Raw genomic sequence first — 20,846 nt, 5'->3', positions numbered from 1 at the left:
CATATGATCCATCAATCCCACTTCTGGGTATATACCCAAAGAAATTGAGAACAGGATACTGAAGAAATACCTGCATTCCCATGTTCAGTGCAGCATTATTCACAATAGTCAAGATATGAAACAACCTAAGTGTCCATCAACAGATACAGAAGATGCAGTATATATATATACATATATATATATGTATATATATATACATACACACACACACTGCAATATTATTCAGCCATAGGAAAAAGGAAATACTGTTAGCAGCAATATGGATGGACCTTGAGGGCATTATGCTAAATGAAATAAGCATAATAAGACAGAAAAAACAAAGACAGAAAATAAGACAGAAAAAACAAAGACTGCATGGAATCACCTGGATGTGGAACCTAAAAAAGCTAAACTCACAGAAAAGTGGTTGCCAGGGGCTGGGGGGTGAGGGAAATAGAGAGAGGCTGGTAAAAGGGTACACATTTTCAGTTACAAAATGAATAAAGACTGAAGATCTAATGTAAAACACGGTTGATAACATAGTTGGTAACACTGTACTGTATTACTGAAATATGCTAAGAGAACAGAACATAAATGTTCTCACCAAAACAAAACAACCAATCAACCAAACAAAAAAGATAAATATGTGATAGATGTGTTAATTAACCAGATGGAAGAAATCCTGTCAAAATTTATGTGTATCAAATCATCATCGTGTACACTTTAAACACCTTACCATTTTATTTGTCAATTATACCTCAGTAAAACTGGGAGGAGGGCTTCCCTGGTGGCGCAGTGGTTGAGAGTCCGCCTGCCGATGCAGGGGATGCGGGTTCGTGCCCCGATCCCGGAAGATCCCACATGCCGCGGAGCGGCTGGGCCCGCGAGCCATGGCCGCGGGGCCTGTGTGTCCGGAGCCTGTGCTCCGCAGCGGGAGAGGCCACAGCAGTGAGAGGCCCGCGTACAGCAAAAAAAAAAAAATAAAAAAAATAAAAATAAAAAAAAAAACTGGGAGGAAAAAGGTACCATATTTGCAGGGCACTGTGCTAAAAGACATGAGAATTAACAAATAGTAAATTTTATTCAAAGTGATGATAATTTTAAAGTGGCATTTTAAATCATTTTCAAAAGAATTTCAAATTTTGTTTTAAAATATATGCAGTTTTTAATAAAGGAAAATCGTTATATATCTCAAAAAATGAGGTATCATGCATCTATAGCCACCTGTGAAAAAAATACCATCATATAGAACTGCTCTGTCTTTTTTTTTTTTTCATTACTGAATCTTAAGCAAAGCTATTTATATGACTGGGTTTCCCCGCCCCTCTTCATTTCTTTAGTTCTCCCCCAACTTAGGGCTTCAAATGCATTTTATTCCCTTCTAAGCAAGAATGAAAATGGCTGCTAACAGTTGATAAATTGCTGATAATTGATTAGGCTTGACTGGTAATAGCATCAGTCCAACATCTGTTTTGTAAGCCATTTATTTTTAGATGTGGAATGAGTGACTGTCTCCAGCTAAAGAAACTGAAAGAGTCAACTAGAAGTTGAGGGGTTTATAATTTACCAATCCTGTCATATCCTAACACTTCTAAAGGTAAGAGTAATCCATGTCCCACATTCATTTCTCTGCTTCTTCCTCATGAGCAGAGATCAAATCCCCTCACCATCCCCACCCCCTTCTATTTCGTTATTAAGGCACTATTAAGTACATACATGCTCAGAGAAAACACCACATTCAGGTAGAATGCACTTTAACAAAGATGATTAGCTTATTACTAGAGTATCTGTTAACTCTCTAACCAGCGCTGTTATCTATTTAGTTATGCAAACCAGATATCTAGGGCCCTTCCATTACTACTATTTAACCTATTTCCAAGTCCTGTTAATGCAGTCTCCTCATTGTTCTCCAAACTATCTCCACTGTCACTCTTCATGTTCCATGATCTCTTGGTTTTCAAAGTAGGATTCATATATCCCAGAATGCTAAACATACCCTAGGGTAGGAAAGAACATAGTAGTACTTCCATTTCTGTTAATTTTTTTCTCATCCTTTTTACAGTTCTACTTTTTCATGTTTTACAATGTATGCAATATGTCAACGCCAAACATATACCTAAGCTATAAATACACGTGCATTAGGAGATAAGCTCAAAAATTAAGGGACCACCAGCCTAGACTATTAAATAAACTGTCCATTCTGATGCTGTACCTCTCCCATTCCCCACAGCAGCCAGTGATACTTTAATAACTAAACCAGATCAAAGCATCTCCCTTAGTAAAATCTCTTCAATATCTTCCCACTGATCTTAAGATAAATACCAAACTCCAGTGTTTTCTCCCCATGACGTGGCTGTGGCCTAACTCATCACATTCATACTTTGTTTCTCTCTACACTCCAGGTACATTGCTCTTCCAAATTTTCAAATGAGCTATATGCTCCTCCCACTGCAGGGCCCTTTTTTACACATGCCACATGCCTTCTGCCTGTGATGTTCTTTTCTTGGTCAACTAGCATGCTTCCTTTTTGTACTAATTAGAACTTTCTGGCAGTCAACACTCAATTGGAGTTACTATTAGCCCCCAGACAACTAATGTAATTATTTCTCCCTCCTTCACTCAGAATTCTTATTTCCTATTTCTAGTTTTATAATTATATGTTTTTCCCCAGTTATCCACTTCAAAAAATTTGAAAGGAGATAATAAGCATAAGTATAAAATTGGGTAATACCAAATTTTCTAAGAAATATGAAGAATCTGTCTAAAGACTTAGGAGAAAAGTTTTCATACATTAAAATTAGGCAAAGTGGTACAAACTTATATTCAGACAAGAAAGAAAGTGGGAGACAGAGAGAAAACAGATGTGTGACATCCTACAAAAAGAAAGTTTGGGGTGGGGGGGATGATAAAGACACCCAATTCCATGGGCCAGGCTCATTTGGGGGTGGTGGGCAATCCAATGAGATGAGACCACCTCAGATCATTTTTAAGGAAACGCATGCAATTTTGCTTCCTCATCCACACGTAAAGAGCTGAAATTCTTTTAACCAAGAAAAAAGTGTTTTCATTCTAAAAGTATAATACAGAAAATTTCAAAGACCATGTCTGTTCTTTCCTACTTTTGTAAGAGAAAAAGAATTAATAGAACCAAAAAAGTACGCAGTTCTAAGGTAATGCTCTTGGATGTGGGAAAAAAGTGAAGGAAGGACAATGCTGGGCAAGAAAACTGAGCCTGGGGACCAAGAGAATAAACTTCAGAGATTTCACAAATGGCCAAGCATTCATCTCTATTTACATTCAATTTGGCAAAGAAAACTACTACACAATTCTACTTGCACAATTTACCAAGTTTTTAAATGTTGAGTTTTTTAAACTAAAGAATATGAGGAAGCCTTTCTGCTTTGGTTGTAACCTCCTTATTTAAAAAAAATATTAAGTATTAGTCATTACTTTCACTGTATACCATACTCCTATAACTTTAATACACAAACATCAATTGTGAAAATAAGAAAGTCAATTGTTAAAACTTAGAGAGTATGCCTAGATACATGAACACATGCTTTCTTATAATGACTTACTTTTCAAACTGCCATACATGATACCTGCTACAAAATACATGAACCTTGAAAAAATTACGCTAAGAAGCCAGTCATGAAAGATCACATATTGTATGATTCCATTTATATGAAATGTATAGAACAGGCAAATACATAGAGACAGAAAGCAGATTAGTGGCTGCCAGGAGCTGGGAGGTATGAAGGAATGAGAGTGGGGTAAGAGTAGGGGTGGTGATAGTGACTTAGGGGCACAGGGTTTTTTCCCCATGTGATGAAGATGTTCTTAAAACTGATTGTGGGGATAGCTGCCCAATTCTATGAATATACTAAGAACCACTGAATTGTATACTTTAAATGGGTAAACTGTATGGTACAGTAAAGCTATTAAGGAAAAGAAAAAGTCCCATGTCATGCTTGTATTCTTCATCTTGGAATTGTTTATAACATAAAGTTGAAAAATATCCCAGTGCCTATTACTTTTCTATTATGGAAAATATTAAAGGTGATTACCTCTGGATGGTGGGATTTTCTTTAAACATTTAAAAAAACTTATTTATTTATTTTTGGCCATGTTGGGTCTTTGTTGCTAAGCACGGGCTTTCTCTAGTTGTGGCGAGCGGGAGCGACTCTTCCTTGTGGTGTGCACACTTCTCATTGCAGCGGTTTCTCTTGCTGCAGATCACGGGCTCTAGGCATGCGGGCTTCAGTAGTTGTGGCACACAGGCTTAGTCGCTCCACAGCATGTGGGATCTTCCGGGACCAGGGCTTGAACCCATGTCCCCTGCATTGGCAGGTGGATTCTTAACTATTGCATGAATGGTGGAACTTTAGATATTTTTACTTTCTTCATTATGATTTTCTGTACTGCTTAAGCTTTTATAAGAAGCACACAACTTTTTAATCAGAAAAAACTTTTTCGCTAGAAAAACAAAATGCTGTGCTGGAAATCCGAGTTCTACTGCCCAGAGCAGTTCCTGTCGGGTGGAGCTGCAACCAGCTCTACGTTCTGACGAGAGAATTGGATGTACACAATGAAAGAAGTGACTCAATTAATAGTACCAGCATGACCCCAAGTGTCTGGAAGGACTGCAGAGCCAGCACCTGGATGTCCCTTCCAAACACTAGAGCTGGTCTGGGAAGGTTCCTCTGCCATCATATTATTTTTCAGGAGGAATCAAAAATCAAAGCCATTTCTTAGGTCATGACTCTGAATACATATCCATTCAGGATGGTTCACTGAAAACCAGGCCTGTCCTAGTTAACCAGGACAGCTGTCTACTTCCCCCTGGGAACCCTACCGCCCTTGCCCTTCTCATTTTCTCTGGACAGTAATTCGTGATACTTCATCAACGAAACCAAGAAGCAACTTCTATCTAAAACAACCCCAGACAGCCCTAACACTTAAATGACAAAGATGTCCACATTTACTTTTGGAAACTCAAAAATAAGTAAAATTTTATTAAAAGAATAGTTTTGATGAATATATAATAAATTAGATAAACTGGGTTTGTTTACCTCACATGGGGTTTATGAAATAGAATTAAATATAAATAAAGTTATTGGTGTGGGCTGTCAGCAAGTACATAAAAATAAACTTGTCCTACAAACTAAACATCATTAACTTCAGTCTCTGAAATGTAATTATATCCATAGCAATATGTATCTTTATTTCACTACTGTTTAAAAAATGACTCATAATTAGTAGGTCTAAATTTGATATGACAATTCAAACGTGAGGGTGTGTTATTTAGAGGAAACATCAAATATTCAGACAAACAAAGAAAATGAAAAAAGCCATCAGCTATGTGGTCAAACTTATAAAAATTAAGGAAACTTTAAATTAGGGATGCCATATTACCACTCTTAAGAATCCATGGATGTTACCTGATAAAGAACAACTTCTTCTGGAAAACTGTGCACAAAATACTTACTATCGTATTTTAAATGATATTCTTAGTAATATTTTAGTTCAACCTGTATCTTATGTCATTTTACTTTCTTCATTAGACATTTTCCACATTAAATATTAGTCTTTTACTACTCATTCTCTAAAAATGAACTACAAAAGCAGCAGTGATATATTGTTATTTAAAAACAAAACAGGGGGAGGGGAAAAAGAAAACTTCAATACCAGCTAGAGCTCAGAAGGAAACACACTGTAAAATACCAAAACTGGTCGAGCCTAAGATCCTTCCAATTTATTGTGAGTTACTACTTTATATTGTGTTAGAGTCAGCTGTCTGCCTCACTAGACTTCAAGATACTCAAAGGTAGTATCTGTGTCATACTCAGCTTCCCATTACCAGCAACCAGTATGGTACTTGGCACATTGCAGGTGACTGATTATTTAACTAAATAGGAGTTTTACAGAATCAATGTAACTTAATCAGAACTCGCTAAAGGTCTACTATGTGTTATAAGTACCTTTACATAGAGCAATCCATCTAAATAATGCAAATAGGAGAGAATAAATATGAGAATGAATGAATGTGTATATAATTTTATAATAAAGAAGCAGGAGATATATACAAGACCAGGAATATTTAAACGAAAGGGAAATAAAACCGTCTTCAACTACAAAACCACCTTTATGTGGATGGGTAAGTGGGGGTTCCTATAAAGTCTTGTTCATCATAATATAAAGAAATCCCAGAACACCCAGGAAATCTATATCTGAAGTTTTTAATGGACTATAAGGTTGGGATCCCACAAGTTTCCTGGAAAAAAAAAAAATCAACTCTTTAAAAAGCAAAGAAGGGACTTCTCTGGTAGCACAGTCGTTAAGAATCCGCTTGCCGGGGCTTCCCTGGTGGCGCAGTGATTGAGAGTCCGCCTGCTGATGCAGGGGACACGGGTTCGTGCCCCGGTCCAGGAAAATCCCATGTACCACAGAGTGGATGGGCCCGTGAGCCATGGCCGCTGAGCCTGCACGTCCGGAGCCTGTGCTCCGCAATGGGAGAGGGCACAACAGTTAGAGGCCCGCATACGACAAAAAAAAAAAAAAAAAGAATCTGCTTGCTAATACAGAGGACACGGGTTCGAGCCCTGGTCCGGGAAGATTCCCACATACCGCGGAGCAACTAAGCCCGTGCACCACAATTACTGAGCCTGCGAGCCACAACTACTGAGCCCACACGCCGCAACTACTGAAACCTGCGCTCCTAGAGTCCATGCTCCAAAACGAAGAGCAGCCCCCCTCGCCACAACCAGAGAAAGATCGCGTGCAGCAACGAAGACCCAATGCAGCCAAAAATCAAATTAAAAAAAAAAAAAAAGCAAGGAAAAAGCCTGGTCCATAGCCAATTCCCAGTGTGAAGAAATTCAGGTGAAGGTAAGTTATTTCCCCAAGCCTCATGACCAAAAAGCATCAGAAGGCAGGGCACAAGAGAACTGTTAAAGGGAGGGGTAACTCTAGAAAACAGGGAGGTGTCTTTAGAAAGGCAATCTGATTATGTCTCTTCCGGCAACGACCTTATGCTGAATTTGTTTTTAAGCAAGTCTAAACTCCACAGGCTGGCTGCAGGGACCATAGCATCACTATTCACAGGAAGATAAAATGCACAAGAAATACTTATGGGAAGTTTTAAGTGACAGTTGTTCAAATTCATACTTTAATGAATAAAAGGGTAAATAAATATTGGCAGAGAAATAAATAACTGCTGGACTAATCGACAATGTGGAAATATCAGAGAGTCCTGAAAACCTAGCTCTTATCTGGGTTATGATACTTGAAAATAAAACTGTACTACCCAAACTGAGGCCAAAGTACCTACTTAAGAGGGAAAAGATATAATTCAAGCTGATTTCCCAAAAGAATAGTATCCCTTTGGAGCAAAAAAACAGTTATAGCTTCCTAAGAACAAAACTCTAGAGACTCAAACATCTATTCATGTAAATAATACTATAAATTACTACTACTGTATTAACTATACTTGAGGGCTGTTTATATATCTTAGTCCAGATTAATTAGATTGTAGGGTACATTTTTAAATGTATGTATGCATATATCTTTTGGCCTTTGGCAGAAGGAGACACTTTGAATAATTTGATCTTTATGTGCAAATAAAATTGCTAGTAAATGTCACTGTATTAGGATTGTCACTAACTTTGGCTCTGCCAAATTTATTTATACAGTCCAGAAATAATCATTTTAAAGTGTTTTTGAAAACAGTAAGTCCCATTGTGGTGAAAGAAGGAACAGAAAGTGCAAGGACCTGAAGCAGGGGAGACTGCGTTTAGTTAATGCAGAGTCAAGAGGGGCCAGCTCATGAAGGAACCCAGAGTCCCGTTAAGAAGCCTGTACTCTATTCTAAGAGCGATGGAAAGCCATTGCAAGATTAGTTGGTACACACAACAGAGGTATGCAAAAATCCACCCTACCTCCCATGGACATAAGGTCATTCTCTAGTATTATCTGCGGAAGACACTAGAGACCTGTTTCCCGGGAATTAACATCACCCATCCAGTCAATATCTTCAAATTGGGGATGTATGATTCTAAGACTTAAAGAAAATGTTAAATCCATGGAGACCAGTGACTTTAAATCTGAATAAGAAAAAAGTAATTCTTTGTTTTTAGTATATTGAATAGTATTATCACAGTAAAGATCAGGACAATATTTGCATAGGAAACTCCTCAATAAAAATACATTTCTTCCTACATGAATGGCATTTTCATAGCCTAATATCACAGAAAATTTCCAGAAAACAGTAGTCATTTGTCTCCTCACGTGAATCATCTCAGAAATTGCAAAAGCCTATAGAAATAGCAGGTCTACCTTAAAGGAGTTATTTCTGGTATCTTTACGTGAGTAGCATGCTATGTTTGCCTATACCAGTTCCTAATTACCGCTCTGTACCACGCACGGTACTGACACTGCCTTGCAGATATTTCTGACCGTGGCGTATCTTCTCTACACAACTGCTCCTTAAGCTCAGCAATGTCGAATCTCTCATTTTTGTTTCCCTAGTATCATGTAACACAGTACCTTTATTAGGAGTACAAGTAATTCAGTTTACTGTGGCTTTTCCTCTTTTAGATGAGATCATCTACCTCTTAGGAATTTTTAATGGGTTAATAAAACAATGTCACAATATTCTTTATATATAAAAAGGTGATGTCAAAATACCCCTATTTAATACCATCTTCAAAAGATTAATTAGAATTTTTCTATCTTGCCTAGATCATAAAAACAGGAATGCCCAATGTTAATTCAGAGGCACTGAACCGATGTGCATCTGCTCTCTGCTAAATACAAACATGGACAACCCAACGGTACACACTATCACTTACAGACTGAGGAAAGCATGTCCAAAATTAAGCTGTGATTTTAAAACTAATACAATATTGTAATATACTATACTTCAATTGGAAAAAAATTAAGCTGTAAAAATTGGGCCACAGATCTGGCTGCCACTGTGTGTTGTGATTGGTCTCATGAGAGTAGAAGTGGTTCTTGCAATTCATGTCTTGTCATCAATGGACAAGTCAGATTCTATTCTATCAAAGCTTCTCCCTGCATCCCCGTGTAAAGATGAAAAAGTCCAACAGAAAGGTATCAGAATTTTCGACTGTTTAACAGCCAGCAAATGCTTCTCCAATTTATGGGCAACAAATATGATTAAAATTCAGGAATACAAGTAAAGTAACTGTATACAAATTACTATTCTCACACAGGAAAACACATAAATAATCACGGATGACATCCTCAGTTCACTGCAGCACCATTAATTAAATTTCAAACTTACTGTAAAATAAGCCTGAAGAACTGAAGTTACCAGCTAGACCTGTAACAGACAATACATTAATAAGATGCCCAACTACCAGAGAAGCAGAGAAACAAGAATGAGAGACAGAATAGTGTCTGTCTGACAACAAACTTCAGGCTAAAATAACTTTCTATATGATTATGAAATACAGGTTTATCAAAAAAAACCGTGTTTCTTTTAGCTATTTAATCAATCCCACTTTGGAGCAGGACAATATCGTAAGTCCCACAACATAACACTAAAGCTGTGCTTATGAAAAATGCAATATCAGACTTGAGTTATGGTCAAGCCAAAGCAGCTTTCCCAAACAGTTAGCGACTAGAAGCTTAAAAGTCATGAAGTAAATACTTTAAAATTCCTTTATTATAAATTAAAATTCACATATGAATATATATAATAATTCATATGTTAGAACAGTCACCCAAATCACTTTGCATAAGCACTTAGCTCTCTTAGTAACGCTGGCTGAGAAAGGCTGGGAGAGAGGTTATAAGATACGATGGGTAGGGCACAGGAACGAGAAGCCTAACTCAGTAGTTCCCAACCTTTTCAACAACTAGAAACCCATTTATTATTTTAACTAACCCCCTTGGACTCCATGTTTAGGGTGAGCTTGTCCAAAGGAAGTGTATTTATCATTAATCTTTGTTCTTCCATAAGTAAGCAAAGATATATAAATGGTCGTGTTCAGTTCAGGCACTGGGACTATTGCAACTCTTCTTACCAGTATCTTGGCACAGTCACAAGATCTTCAAAGGGTCAACAGCAGTTAATTAGAACTTACTGGTTTTAGATAAATAAGCATCTCCACAGAGCTGGCAAATTTAGTCTCAAACAAAGAAGCTTAATATCTGAGTTAGGAGGTACAACCCTATCACTGCAATGTATGATGTACATCGTTTATTTAGCTTTCCAAAACACTGAAAATTATCTCAGAACTCTATCAGTTGTTCTGTAGTAGCTTTGTGGGTAATAAGTTGAAAATCATTGTTCTAACCCAAGCAGAATTATCTCCCAAGGAAAAGGACATTCATATATAACGTGTATGCTAACTCTGTTAATAAATTACTAAACTGTGGGCTTAACATATTTGTTCTCTAAAAGCTATTTACAGACAAAGACTGTGCCCATGTATCATTCTTTCTAAAACCTGGACTCAGGTTCACAGGAAAAATTCAAACTTATGCTGAACTACATTTTCATTTTTCACCTCTTTCTCCCAAACTACTGATTTTCTTCACATAGCAGAAATAATTTTAGGTCCCACATTATCTGCAAACAGATATGATACTCTCCCAGAGATCTCTATTGTTGTCATGTGAAAATGGGCAGCCAGAATTCTTTTTTAAAGAAAAACTTACCTAAGGGGATGAAGCAGTCGTACAACAGTGATTTCCTGTTTAAATGCACCTGATTCTACCACTGTAATCCCTCTCCTATTTGAATTTTCTTCTCTATTCTTACTATTTCTGCCTCCACTCAGAAACTTAAGGCTTGTCTCATGGCCTCCAGCAGCTCCCTTTTCAAACCACTGCTGGCCTTCTCAAGTACAGCTTTGTTCATATCATTCCACTTGTTCAAAAACGTACTAAATCTCTATCACCCACAGCTCTCAAAGGACCTTCTTGATCAGACCTACCTTTCTGACTTTAATCCCCACCAGGCCAATCAAACAACTCCTGGTCTACAAACAAGCTCGTTATTTCCACTTTTGTACTCCTACGCTATTTCCTAGGCTGGATATGCCTTTCCCCCAGTCATGTCCCTATGCCTACATTTTATCCATCTTTCAAAATCAGTTCAAAAAGCCATCTCATCATTAACACTTGCCCCAACTGTTCCAGTGAAAAGAAATCTCATTTCCCTTCTCATACTCACACAGGATTTTATCTGTACCTCAGATATGACTTCCTCTTTTGGATTATGACTGTGTCTTATCTCCTCTACAAGAGTAGAAGAATCCTTGAGGGCAAGATTTGAGTCTTATTTCCCCTTGCATGTATCCAAGGATGGATAAATTAATTAACTTTCTACAGGGGAGGAGGAACATAACATGGTATATCTGTACCAGGCAGTAAAGACAAAGAAGAGGTTGGAGAAAACTTCAAAGTCTCTCTACCACTTTTATTCCTCTAAGTAAATTAATCCACATGGTAGAATTTTCTGTGTATTTTTAAACGTTAGCACTAAAAAATAACATTCTACTGTATAGTTTAAAAATATTAATGTCTTTATCTCATTTAATTCCCATGATATCCTAACACAGGTATTCTCATGATCCTTTTATATAGTATAAGGAAACAGCTTCAGAGAAGGCAACCTGCCACCAGAGGGAAAGTCAACACTGGAGTCTTTTACCTCCAATTTTAAGCTCTTTCCACCAAATCAAAATGAAAGACCACAAAATTTTACTAAAAACCATAAAACAAAAAGTAAATGAAAGTTCTTCTCTTTCCTGTTTTCTCACCTGAAACTGACTTCCCTCAAAAGCCTTTTAAAATATGCTTTGAAGATCTTGAATTGAAAAGCAGAGGAATGCAATAAAAAGAAATGGCCTGGAGGTCGGAAAACCCAATCCCAGTTGTGCCTCCCTTTCTAGGTATATGTGACCTCAGGGAAGTCCCATCTCTCCATATCAGTCTTCCTAACTGGAAATTGGGGGTGACAGATTAACCTCACATTATTGTGGAGACTGAATTTATAAATGGGGAAGGGTGTGAAGAGGTCAGTTAGAGAAGGAAGCAGTACATGGCAGCACCCACAAAAAAAATTTGTCCCACCCACCCAACCCCCAAACCTGTTTCTCATTTAATCCTGATGAGCAGCTAACGCTTTATCTGTTTCAGTGTTACTTCTCCAGTAAGATTGTTGATTAAGGAAAGCTAGAAGTGAAAACTATTATCCAAGACCAGCTTTAGAATCCATCTTCACCAGTTGCCCAAACTGACACATCTGGTAAATTGTCTTAGAACACCATCCTCCCCTCCCTGACCTGTCCGTTACATCTCACAGATATAGTGGAAAGAGGCTGAATGCTAAAATTAAATCTGGGTACAAACGCCACTTATGCCACTGTCTAGCTGTGGGCCCTTGGGCCAGGCCAGTGACCTTCTGAAAGCTCCAACATCATCTCTAAAGCAAGGATAATGCCACCAACTTTGCAGTGTTGTTATAAAGTTTATCAGTAATAAATGTGCCCAATTAGGACCTGCCACACAGCTGGTGCCTAATAAACAGATTATTATTCTTGCCTCAAAACTGCTTCAACGACTATATGAGGACATAAGTAGAAGGCCTAGAACAATGTCTTCACAGGCACGGTAGGCACTGAATAAAGTCTGTCACCTCCTCTTCACTCTGCTCCTTTCCTCTTTATACTGTGTCATTTCAGGCCTCATCCTTCTCACTGATATTATCACAGCGGCGTCCGAAACCCATCTCCATGCCTGCAACCACACGCTCACCAATCCATCACTTTTGTCCTGAAGCACAAACCTGATCACATCAAACATTTTATTCAGCACCCTTCAAAGACTGTACTGCAGACGACATCATGAGTTGCACACCCCTCAGCAAGAATACAAGGCCCTTCGCGTCTTATCTCTTGTGACTTCCCTCCCCCAATAGAAACTCTCTTGCCCAAACTATAACATCACCTGCTTGTTTCCCAACTGCTCCAGGCTCTCATGCCTCCAAGCCAATCCAGAATGTTCTTCTATCACCTACTCATTCTTTAAAACACAGCTCAATGGACTTCCCTGGTGGCGCAGTGGCTGAGAGTCCGCCTGCCAATGCAGGGGACACAGGTTCGTGCCCCGGTCCGGGAAGATCCCACATGCCACGGAGCGGCTGGGCCCGTGAGCCATGGCCGCTGAGCCTGCACGTCCGGAGCCTGTGCTCCGCAACGGGAGAGGCCACAGCAGTGAGAGGCCCGCGTACCGCAAAAAAACAAACAAACAAACAAAACCATAGCATCACCTTCTCTTCAAAACTTCCCTTTACCCTAGAATTTTCTTCTGCATACTTCATTCACAACATTTTACAAACCGAATTCTAATCTTGCTGTGAAATCCTGGAAGGCAAGGGATAGGCCTTATCATGTTAGCTTTATTCCCAGTGCTTAGCACAGGACCTACGCTCAAAACCTGTTTGATGGTTTCTGTGATATAACCTTAATATTGCTCCTATGAATACCGGCACTCTGGAAGAATGAAAAATAACTGTCACTATAAAACATATAAAGTATTTCTAGAAACTTTTTGAGATATTTTAAATCCATTTAATTCCAAAACATATCTCAAAAAGATTAAAAAATGCTAAGATAAAACCCATACAAATGCACACAGTGAAAGGTTTATCAGGCCAAATTAACAGTTAAAAAAATGAATGGAATCTCAGTCTTTATAAATATTTAATTACCAAGTCTAAAGAAAATTTCCAACAGGAGGATATCTTGCTTTCAATAGATATAAAACAGAATCCAGCAAAAGCAGTCTTAGTTAATGGTAAAATATTCTAAGGTTTTCCTCTTATAAAGGTATGCTTAATCTTGGTTCAGTAGAACAATAGTAGAATAATCTTACTGAACTCTAATACGATTTTCCTTTTTAAAAAATGGAATTTAAAAATTATCTCCTTTTCAAATGACTTAAACCTTTTTCAAAATGAAATAGATTGTGCAAGTTCACATCCATTAATCACGAAAAGGATTGATTTTACATTTTACATAATCCATAACTATTATCTGCAAAACTGCTATAAATGTACTTGATAAATAATACAGAAATCAAAAATATCAGGCGGGCTAACGCATTGTGAATGTACTTATTTGAGTCCATTTCCATTAGACAAAGGAAACTGATAAACTGCAGCTTTTGGTATAAAAGAAAGCACTAATTCAACTCTTCTTCAAAAATGTTAGAACATTTGACTTGCGTTTTTTAAATTCCAAATATAACTCACTGTATTTAGCACCTCCTGTACCTTCCAGTATATTAGATACTTGCACATCAAGTTAAAAACAAAATAAAGGAAAACATTCCTGCCACCCACCCTTTTCATAGAAGAAATGGCAATATTAAACATGTACACAGAGCACCTTTTAAAGGTCAGTATGACTAGCTACAGAAAAAGCTGTTTTTTTCTTAATTTAAAAATTTTGCTTGAGGATTTAGAGACGTGGGGGTCAAGGGAAAGAGGAAGGGAGAATTGTGTGATTTTTAATTTTGGCAGAGAAGATGGGTTAGTAATTTCCAAATCCTGCTCTAGGGTACATGAGTGCCCCAGTGGTTATGGGCTTCCAACTCCCACATTAATCAGAGAAGCTCTGTTTTGTGGGGAGGGGTCTGTATATGAACTGAGCATCTGAAAAATATTTTGTTTGAACAAGGGTGTCCATAACTTAAAAATGCCTGAACACCACTAAAGAAGGACTAACCAATATTCAACGAATAATACATTAACACCTATTAAACAAAAAAGCCAGAAGCATTCAATATGGAAAACTGGTTTTAAAAAGTGATAAAACACTAAGTAAAAAAGACTAACAGCTGTAGTTACTTTACCTTTATGAATAAGTTTGTTTCTTTCACTTCTGATCAGAGATTTATGGGGTACACTGTTTGCTTAGGGAGGGACATGCAAGAGTTAAGCTTTCCCAACTTGGTTTTGGCAAGAAGAGAATAGATGGTTTTAGCAAGAAATTGGCTATGAACCCAAAGCAAACAGCTGTGGAAGGGGAAAAGATGTTCAAGATGAGAGGTGACATTATTGGGTATGTTTGTTTAGGTGGATAGGAAGGGCCCACTAAATAACTCTGGGGTGGGGTACATTCCTATCCTACTTCAGAGGTCTATAGAAAAGTTTATACCCTTTCCTGAGGACACTTCTGATTCATATCATCTAAACCCTCCTATGCCTCCACTGCCAAGCCAATTATGCTATCAAAAATCAGAGACAGTGTTTAACTACAGTAATTTACAAAAACAGTCATTTCCTAAAGAAATCAGATTATAAAGAACATCAGCCATTTTATATGTTTTCTTTGTCTTCTCTGATGAAAAAGCTACAGAACCAAAAGTTCCTTTGCCAGTGACTGGGGCCATGATGCAAGGAGATGGCTAGGATGGACCAACTTCTTCCACCATTCTCTCTCTTTCCTCAGCCCATGATAAGTTGAGACTGTGACAGAGAAGAGAATAAAGCTTCAAAATTATCTGAGAAGAATCTATTCAATTTTTCTGCCTTACCAAAATGCTTGTGTAGCTAGTGAGATGATGGGTGATCTCCCCATTTACTAAACTTTCTATAATGTGGAAATTACAATAGAGAATGCAATTGAGTCTCTCCACATTAAGACTCATTAATTTCAAAAGATCAAGATCAGAAGGAAAAAACATTAGTTAGCATTTGCATTTTGAAAACAAATTATATGACTATACACCGATAAAAACAATCTTTTCCAATTGGTTAAAAAAACTGATGACAAGATGAACAATAATAATTTTAACCACTTTAGATTAGTAACATTTAATTCCCAATATCCAAGGATACTCTTTTGAAGGTTCAGAAGTAAAAGTAATGTTACATTGTTCCAAACATGGAGAAGCCAAACGTCATTGTCATACATATGCTCTTAGATCTAAACTTTGATCCTTTATTTATTATGTAGTTGATCTATTTAATTAAGATATTAAGAACCACAATTAGAGTTGCTTCCTTATGGTAAAACTATGGCAACAGAAAAGCAATTCTATACCTACAGGAGAATGTTGATAAAATACTGATGCCTGAAAGAAAAGTACAGTGACTTAGATGATCTACATACAAGACTGTACATAACAGCAGACTTTTCTATGCTATTTTCTGGACTTACTGACAAACCAAAAGAAGTTCCAGTGATTTATTTTCTCAAAATAGATAAGATATGAGAATTATGTACAAATTATTTATAGAGATACTAATTTCCTCAAAAGAAAATCTAATATAAACCACCTATAGGCATAATGTAGTTTTAGCAAGATTCAAAAGGGCTTTCTTACTTTGAAATTCATATGTGAAATAGACTAACACATGGGCTAGATGTTTCAATCCTTTTTAGAATAGGGCAAGGTATAAAATTTAAAGTATCTATAACAGGTTTTGAAATTCTATACCTTCAACAAAATACCAAATTTTAATGTAACTATATAAGTCCTTCCTCTTAAAATATATAAATAAATTTTATTTATGGCATGCTTATATCAATAAGATTGCTACTAAATACACAAAGGCAAGAGTAATCATATGTGTTGTTTTATTATAACCTTAATTTTCTGATTATAAAATCTATCTCCCCAAAGAGAGAACCACAAATTGGTATAGTTTTTCCTATTTTTTTAAGCCAAAATAAAAACAGAGCTCACCTCTGATACATACACAGTTTTAAATCCTGTATTTTTTTTAAATAATGTGAATTATTTCTACACATCTTTCTGACCACGATGCAGTGTCAGAGGACATGCAATTCATGGCTTGTACCACCTGAGGGCACTCCAAAAAATCTTTAAACAACTTTTAGAATGGAATTTTTATCTACTAGGAAGTAGACAGTCCTACTTGAAGTTCAGTAGTGGCTTAAAAAACATGTTTGAGAAAACATGTGTTTTTTCATAAAAAATAAGATGATGACAAATATGCATATTCAATCCACTGTATATTCTCTGGGTCTCCTGTCCTTGCAATGAAAGTTGAGGTTCTAGATCGGAATAAACAAACTAAATAACTTCAAATGAGAAGGTTAAAAAATTACTAACTACTAACAGTCTCATAAGATTATCCTTTTATAGTATATGTTTATCATCAACAACCAAAAGTTCACATTTTTGTAGAAAACAAGAGGAATTCAATAATCACTTCAAATACATACATGATTTAAAAGTTGGTCAGAAAAGATTTGGTTTAACATATACATGACACTTCAGTTCAAGAAAACAAGTAACCAGAGGACACCCTACCTGTTTCCTGTGAATTCAACACTTCTAAGGCATGCATCATGGCACTTGCGAAGACATTGGCATCTTCTTTGCTGCCAAAGTTAAGACCATACACCTGTCTAGCATCCCGCCATTGGTGGAAGGTCTGTGTAGCTTGATTGTACTTCAACCCTTTAGGAATGGCACAATTTATCACGACCTAAAAGACAGTAATTCTTTTTATAGTCAAGCTAATAACTGGCAAATATAAAATATTTGGCAAAATATTTGGCAAATAACTGGCAAAATCAACGTCAACAAAGCCTGATTGGACATATTCATTCAAACCTGCTCCTGACACACCTTGGCAAAAAATGGTTAAAACAATCATCCAGGGTAAAATTAGTCTGCAGAAGTAACATTCTGATGGACGTTAGGCTGTCTGATAGTTACAAAGGTCTGGCCTTAAAAGAGTAAATCAGCAAAATGAAAGAAAATCTATATCCCTCATTAAATATATTTGAACATGTTTACTGAGGTATTATAAATTCAGAAAGTGTATAAAACATAAGCATGTATCTCAGTGATTGCTCCCATGTAGCCAAAACCCTAATTAAGAAATAGGACGTTAACATCAGAAACCTCCTCCTCAACTCCTCCTGCCTCCCAAAAGGTATTAGTCCTACCTCTAACATCAAAGATCAGTTTTGTAGGTTTTGGGATTTTATATAAATGGAGTTACACAATACATATTGTAATTTATCTGCCATCTTTCCCTCAAAATTATTTATGAGAGCTATCTATTTGTTGCATGTACTTGTGGTTTATTCTTTTTCATTGCTCTATGGTATCCCATTGTACAAATCATGTTTACTCACCCATTTTCCCATTAATGAACACCTGGATTATTTCCAGCTTGGTGTTACTAAAAATAACAATGTTATAAACATCCTACCAAATGTCCACCAAATGAGCACACATTTCTGTTGGGCACATACCCAAGAGTGGAACTGTTACAAGCCATACATATGTTCAACTTCAGTAGAAAACTCAAAGTAGCTTTCCAAATCGGTCTTATCAATTTTCACTCCCCCAGCAGTATACAAGAGCTTGCACACCTGCACATACAGTACACATTGTAATTTGCATAGTCAGTCTTCACTTCAGCAATTCTGCTGGGTATTAATACTACATCGTTGAGGTTCTAGTTAGCATTTCCCTGATTAAGATTGAGATTTAGCACCTTTTCACGTTTTAATGGCCATCTAGAGATCTTCTTTTATGAATACCTGCTTAAATTAAATCTCTTGCCCATTTTCCTACTGAGTTGTCCATCTTTTTCTTTATTGATTTCTAAGAGTCCTTTACATACTCTGGATGATCTCACTGTTGGGATCATCAGTTATGTGTTACAAATACTTCTTCCATTTTGTGACTTGCCTTTTCACTCTCTGAATGGTGTCTTTTGATGAACAGGAGTTCTTAACTTTTATTCAGTCCAAATTCACAATCTTTTTCTTTATAGTTAATGCTTTTTTGTAACCTGTTTAAGAAATGTTTCTCAATCCCAAGTCATGAAAATATCATCCCCCTATTATTTTATAGAAGCTTTATTGTATTAACTTTCATATTTATATCTCCAATCCAATTGGAATTGATTTATGCCTATGGTATGATATAAGGTTCAAGTTTCCTTTTTGTTTCAATATGGCTGTCCAGTTGATGCAGCACTATCTATTAGCTTGCTGCAGGTTTACCTTTTTCATAAATGAAGTGACTAAATGGCTCTATTTTGTTCTACTAGCCAATATGCCTATCTTTGAGCCAACATCAGTGTCTTAATTATTGCAGCTTTATAGTAAGTCTTGATAGACACTAGAGTATGTCCTCCTACTTTATTGTTCTCCTCAATATTGCCTTGGCTGTTCTCAGTCCTTTGTGTGCAGCTATAATTTATACTATCAATTTTGTGTTATTTATCCAATCTGCCAGTCTCTTTTAATTGTAGTGTTCAGTCCATTTACATTTAATGTAAATTATATATAAATTTGGGTCTAAATCTATCATACCTTCTTTTAGAGTTGTTTATTATTGTCCCCTCTATTAGCTTGCTAGTTATACATGTTTTCACTGTTGTTTTAGTGGTTGCCCTAGAGATTACAACAGGTACCTTAAACTTATCAAAGACAAATAAAAACTAGTATTTTTATCTTTACCTCAACAATACAAGGACTTATTTTATCTCCAATAACATTCCCTTTCTTCCAATGCCCATCCTAGGAGTCCTACACTAGTTTTATCAGGTGTTTTAATTCCACTGACATTTTAAACCCCATAAAACATTATTAGTAGTCTTATACAGTAGATGATCATTTAAGATTTACCCAATAGTTACATTTTCTATTGCTTTTTATTCCTTCTGCCCTCTCCAAGCTTCTGTTTGGACCATTTCTGATCTTGAAGAACACCTTTAGAATTTCATTCAAAGCAGATCTCCTGGTGATGAATTATCTCCATTTTGGTTTGTAAGAAAATATCTTTGTTTCACCTTGATTTTTGAAGACTATTTGTATCAGGTTTGGAACTTTAAGTGGCCACTTATTTTTAGTTCTTTGCAATCTGCCTCTTAAGATTTGTTGTTTCTACTGAGAAGTCAGCTGACAGTTTATTGTTGCTCCTTTAAAGTTGTCCTTTTTTCACTGATTGCTCTAAAGAGTTTCACCTTGAATTTAGTTTACAGTGATTTTAATATGATGGGTTTATATGTGGTTTTCTTTGTATTTATCCCATTTAAAATTTACAGCATTTCGAAGTTGATGTCCTTTCATCACTTCTGAAAATTCTTGTTCACTATTATGTCTTCAATTACTGCTCCTGCCCCATTCTCCTCTCCTCTGGGACTCCAATAACGTATGTGTATACCTTATACTTTTTTACTGTATTTCCTATGTCTCTTAAGCTTTTTCATATGTCCATAGTTTTCTCTCTCAGAACATCACAGCTTCGGACTGAATATTTCCTTCTGACATATTCCAGTTTACTAATTCTTTTTAGTGGTTTCTAATTTGTTGTAGAACCCATCACTGAGTTGTTAATAGCAGTTATTTTATTTTTCAATTCCAACATTTCCATTTGGCTCTTTTTTCAGAAAAGTTTCCAGTTCTCTACTGAAATTCTCAATCTTATCTTTTATTTCCTTGAATATATTAAGCACAGTTATTTTAAAGTCAATTTCTGGTAATCCCATTAACTGGATTCCCAGTGGGTCTATTCTATTACTGTTCCTCTTGTCTGGTAGCATTCTGGTTATTTTGACTGAATGCCAGACATTGTCTATGGACAACTATATGGAAATTTTGAGGCCTACAATGATGTTGTATTTTTCCAGGGAAGATTTACATTTGTTTCTGACAAGCAGCTAGGGAAACTAACAATCTCAAATTACCTTAATCCAAAAGTGATTAAAATGTCATTAGAGGCTGAGTATCAGTTCCTATAAATTCCAGTCTACTTATGAGTCTAACTTCTTCCCCAGGGTATGGGGCTTCTGGGTCCCAAATCATGGCCTGAGGGATTACCAAGACAACCCT

At 36.6% G+C, this 20,846-nt stretch overlaps 1 protein-coding gene across 11 annotated transcripts in view; it reads right to left on the bottom strand.

Moving 5' to 3' along the window:
• Positions 1–20,846, bottom strand: part of ENAH (ENAH actin regulator) — a 152,977-nt gene that overhangs the window by 47,855 nt on the left and 84,276 nt on the right. For all 11 annotated transcript variants that reach the window (XM_060091363.1, XM_060091365.1, XM_060091364.1 and 8 more), the window contains exon 3: positions 17,299–17,476. In XM_060091363.1, the coding sequence (XP_059947346.1) occupies positions 17,299–17,476 (178 nt within the window). The remainder of the gene's footprint in view (positions 1–17,298; positions 17,477–20,846) is intronic.

The sequence above is a fragment of the Mesoplodon densirostris genome, chromosome 2 (genome assembly GCF_025265405.1).
Source record: "Mesoplodon densirostris isolate mMesDen1 chromosome 2, mMesDen1 primary haplotype, whole genome shotgun sequence".
Classification (NCBI taxonomy): Eukaryota; Metazoa; Chordata; class Mammalia; order Artiodactyla; family Ziphiidae; genus Mesoplodon; species Mesoplodon densirostris.
This window is presented reverse-complemented; position numbering and strand designations above follow the sequence as displayed.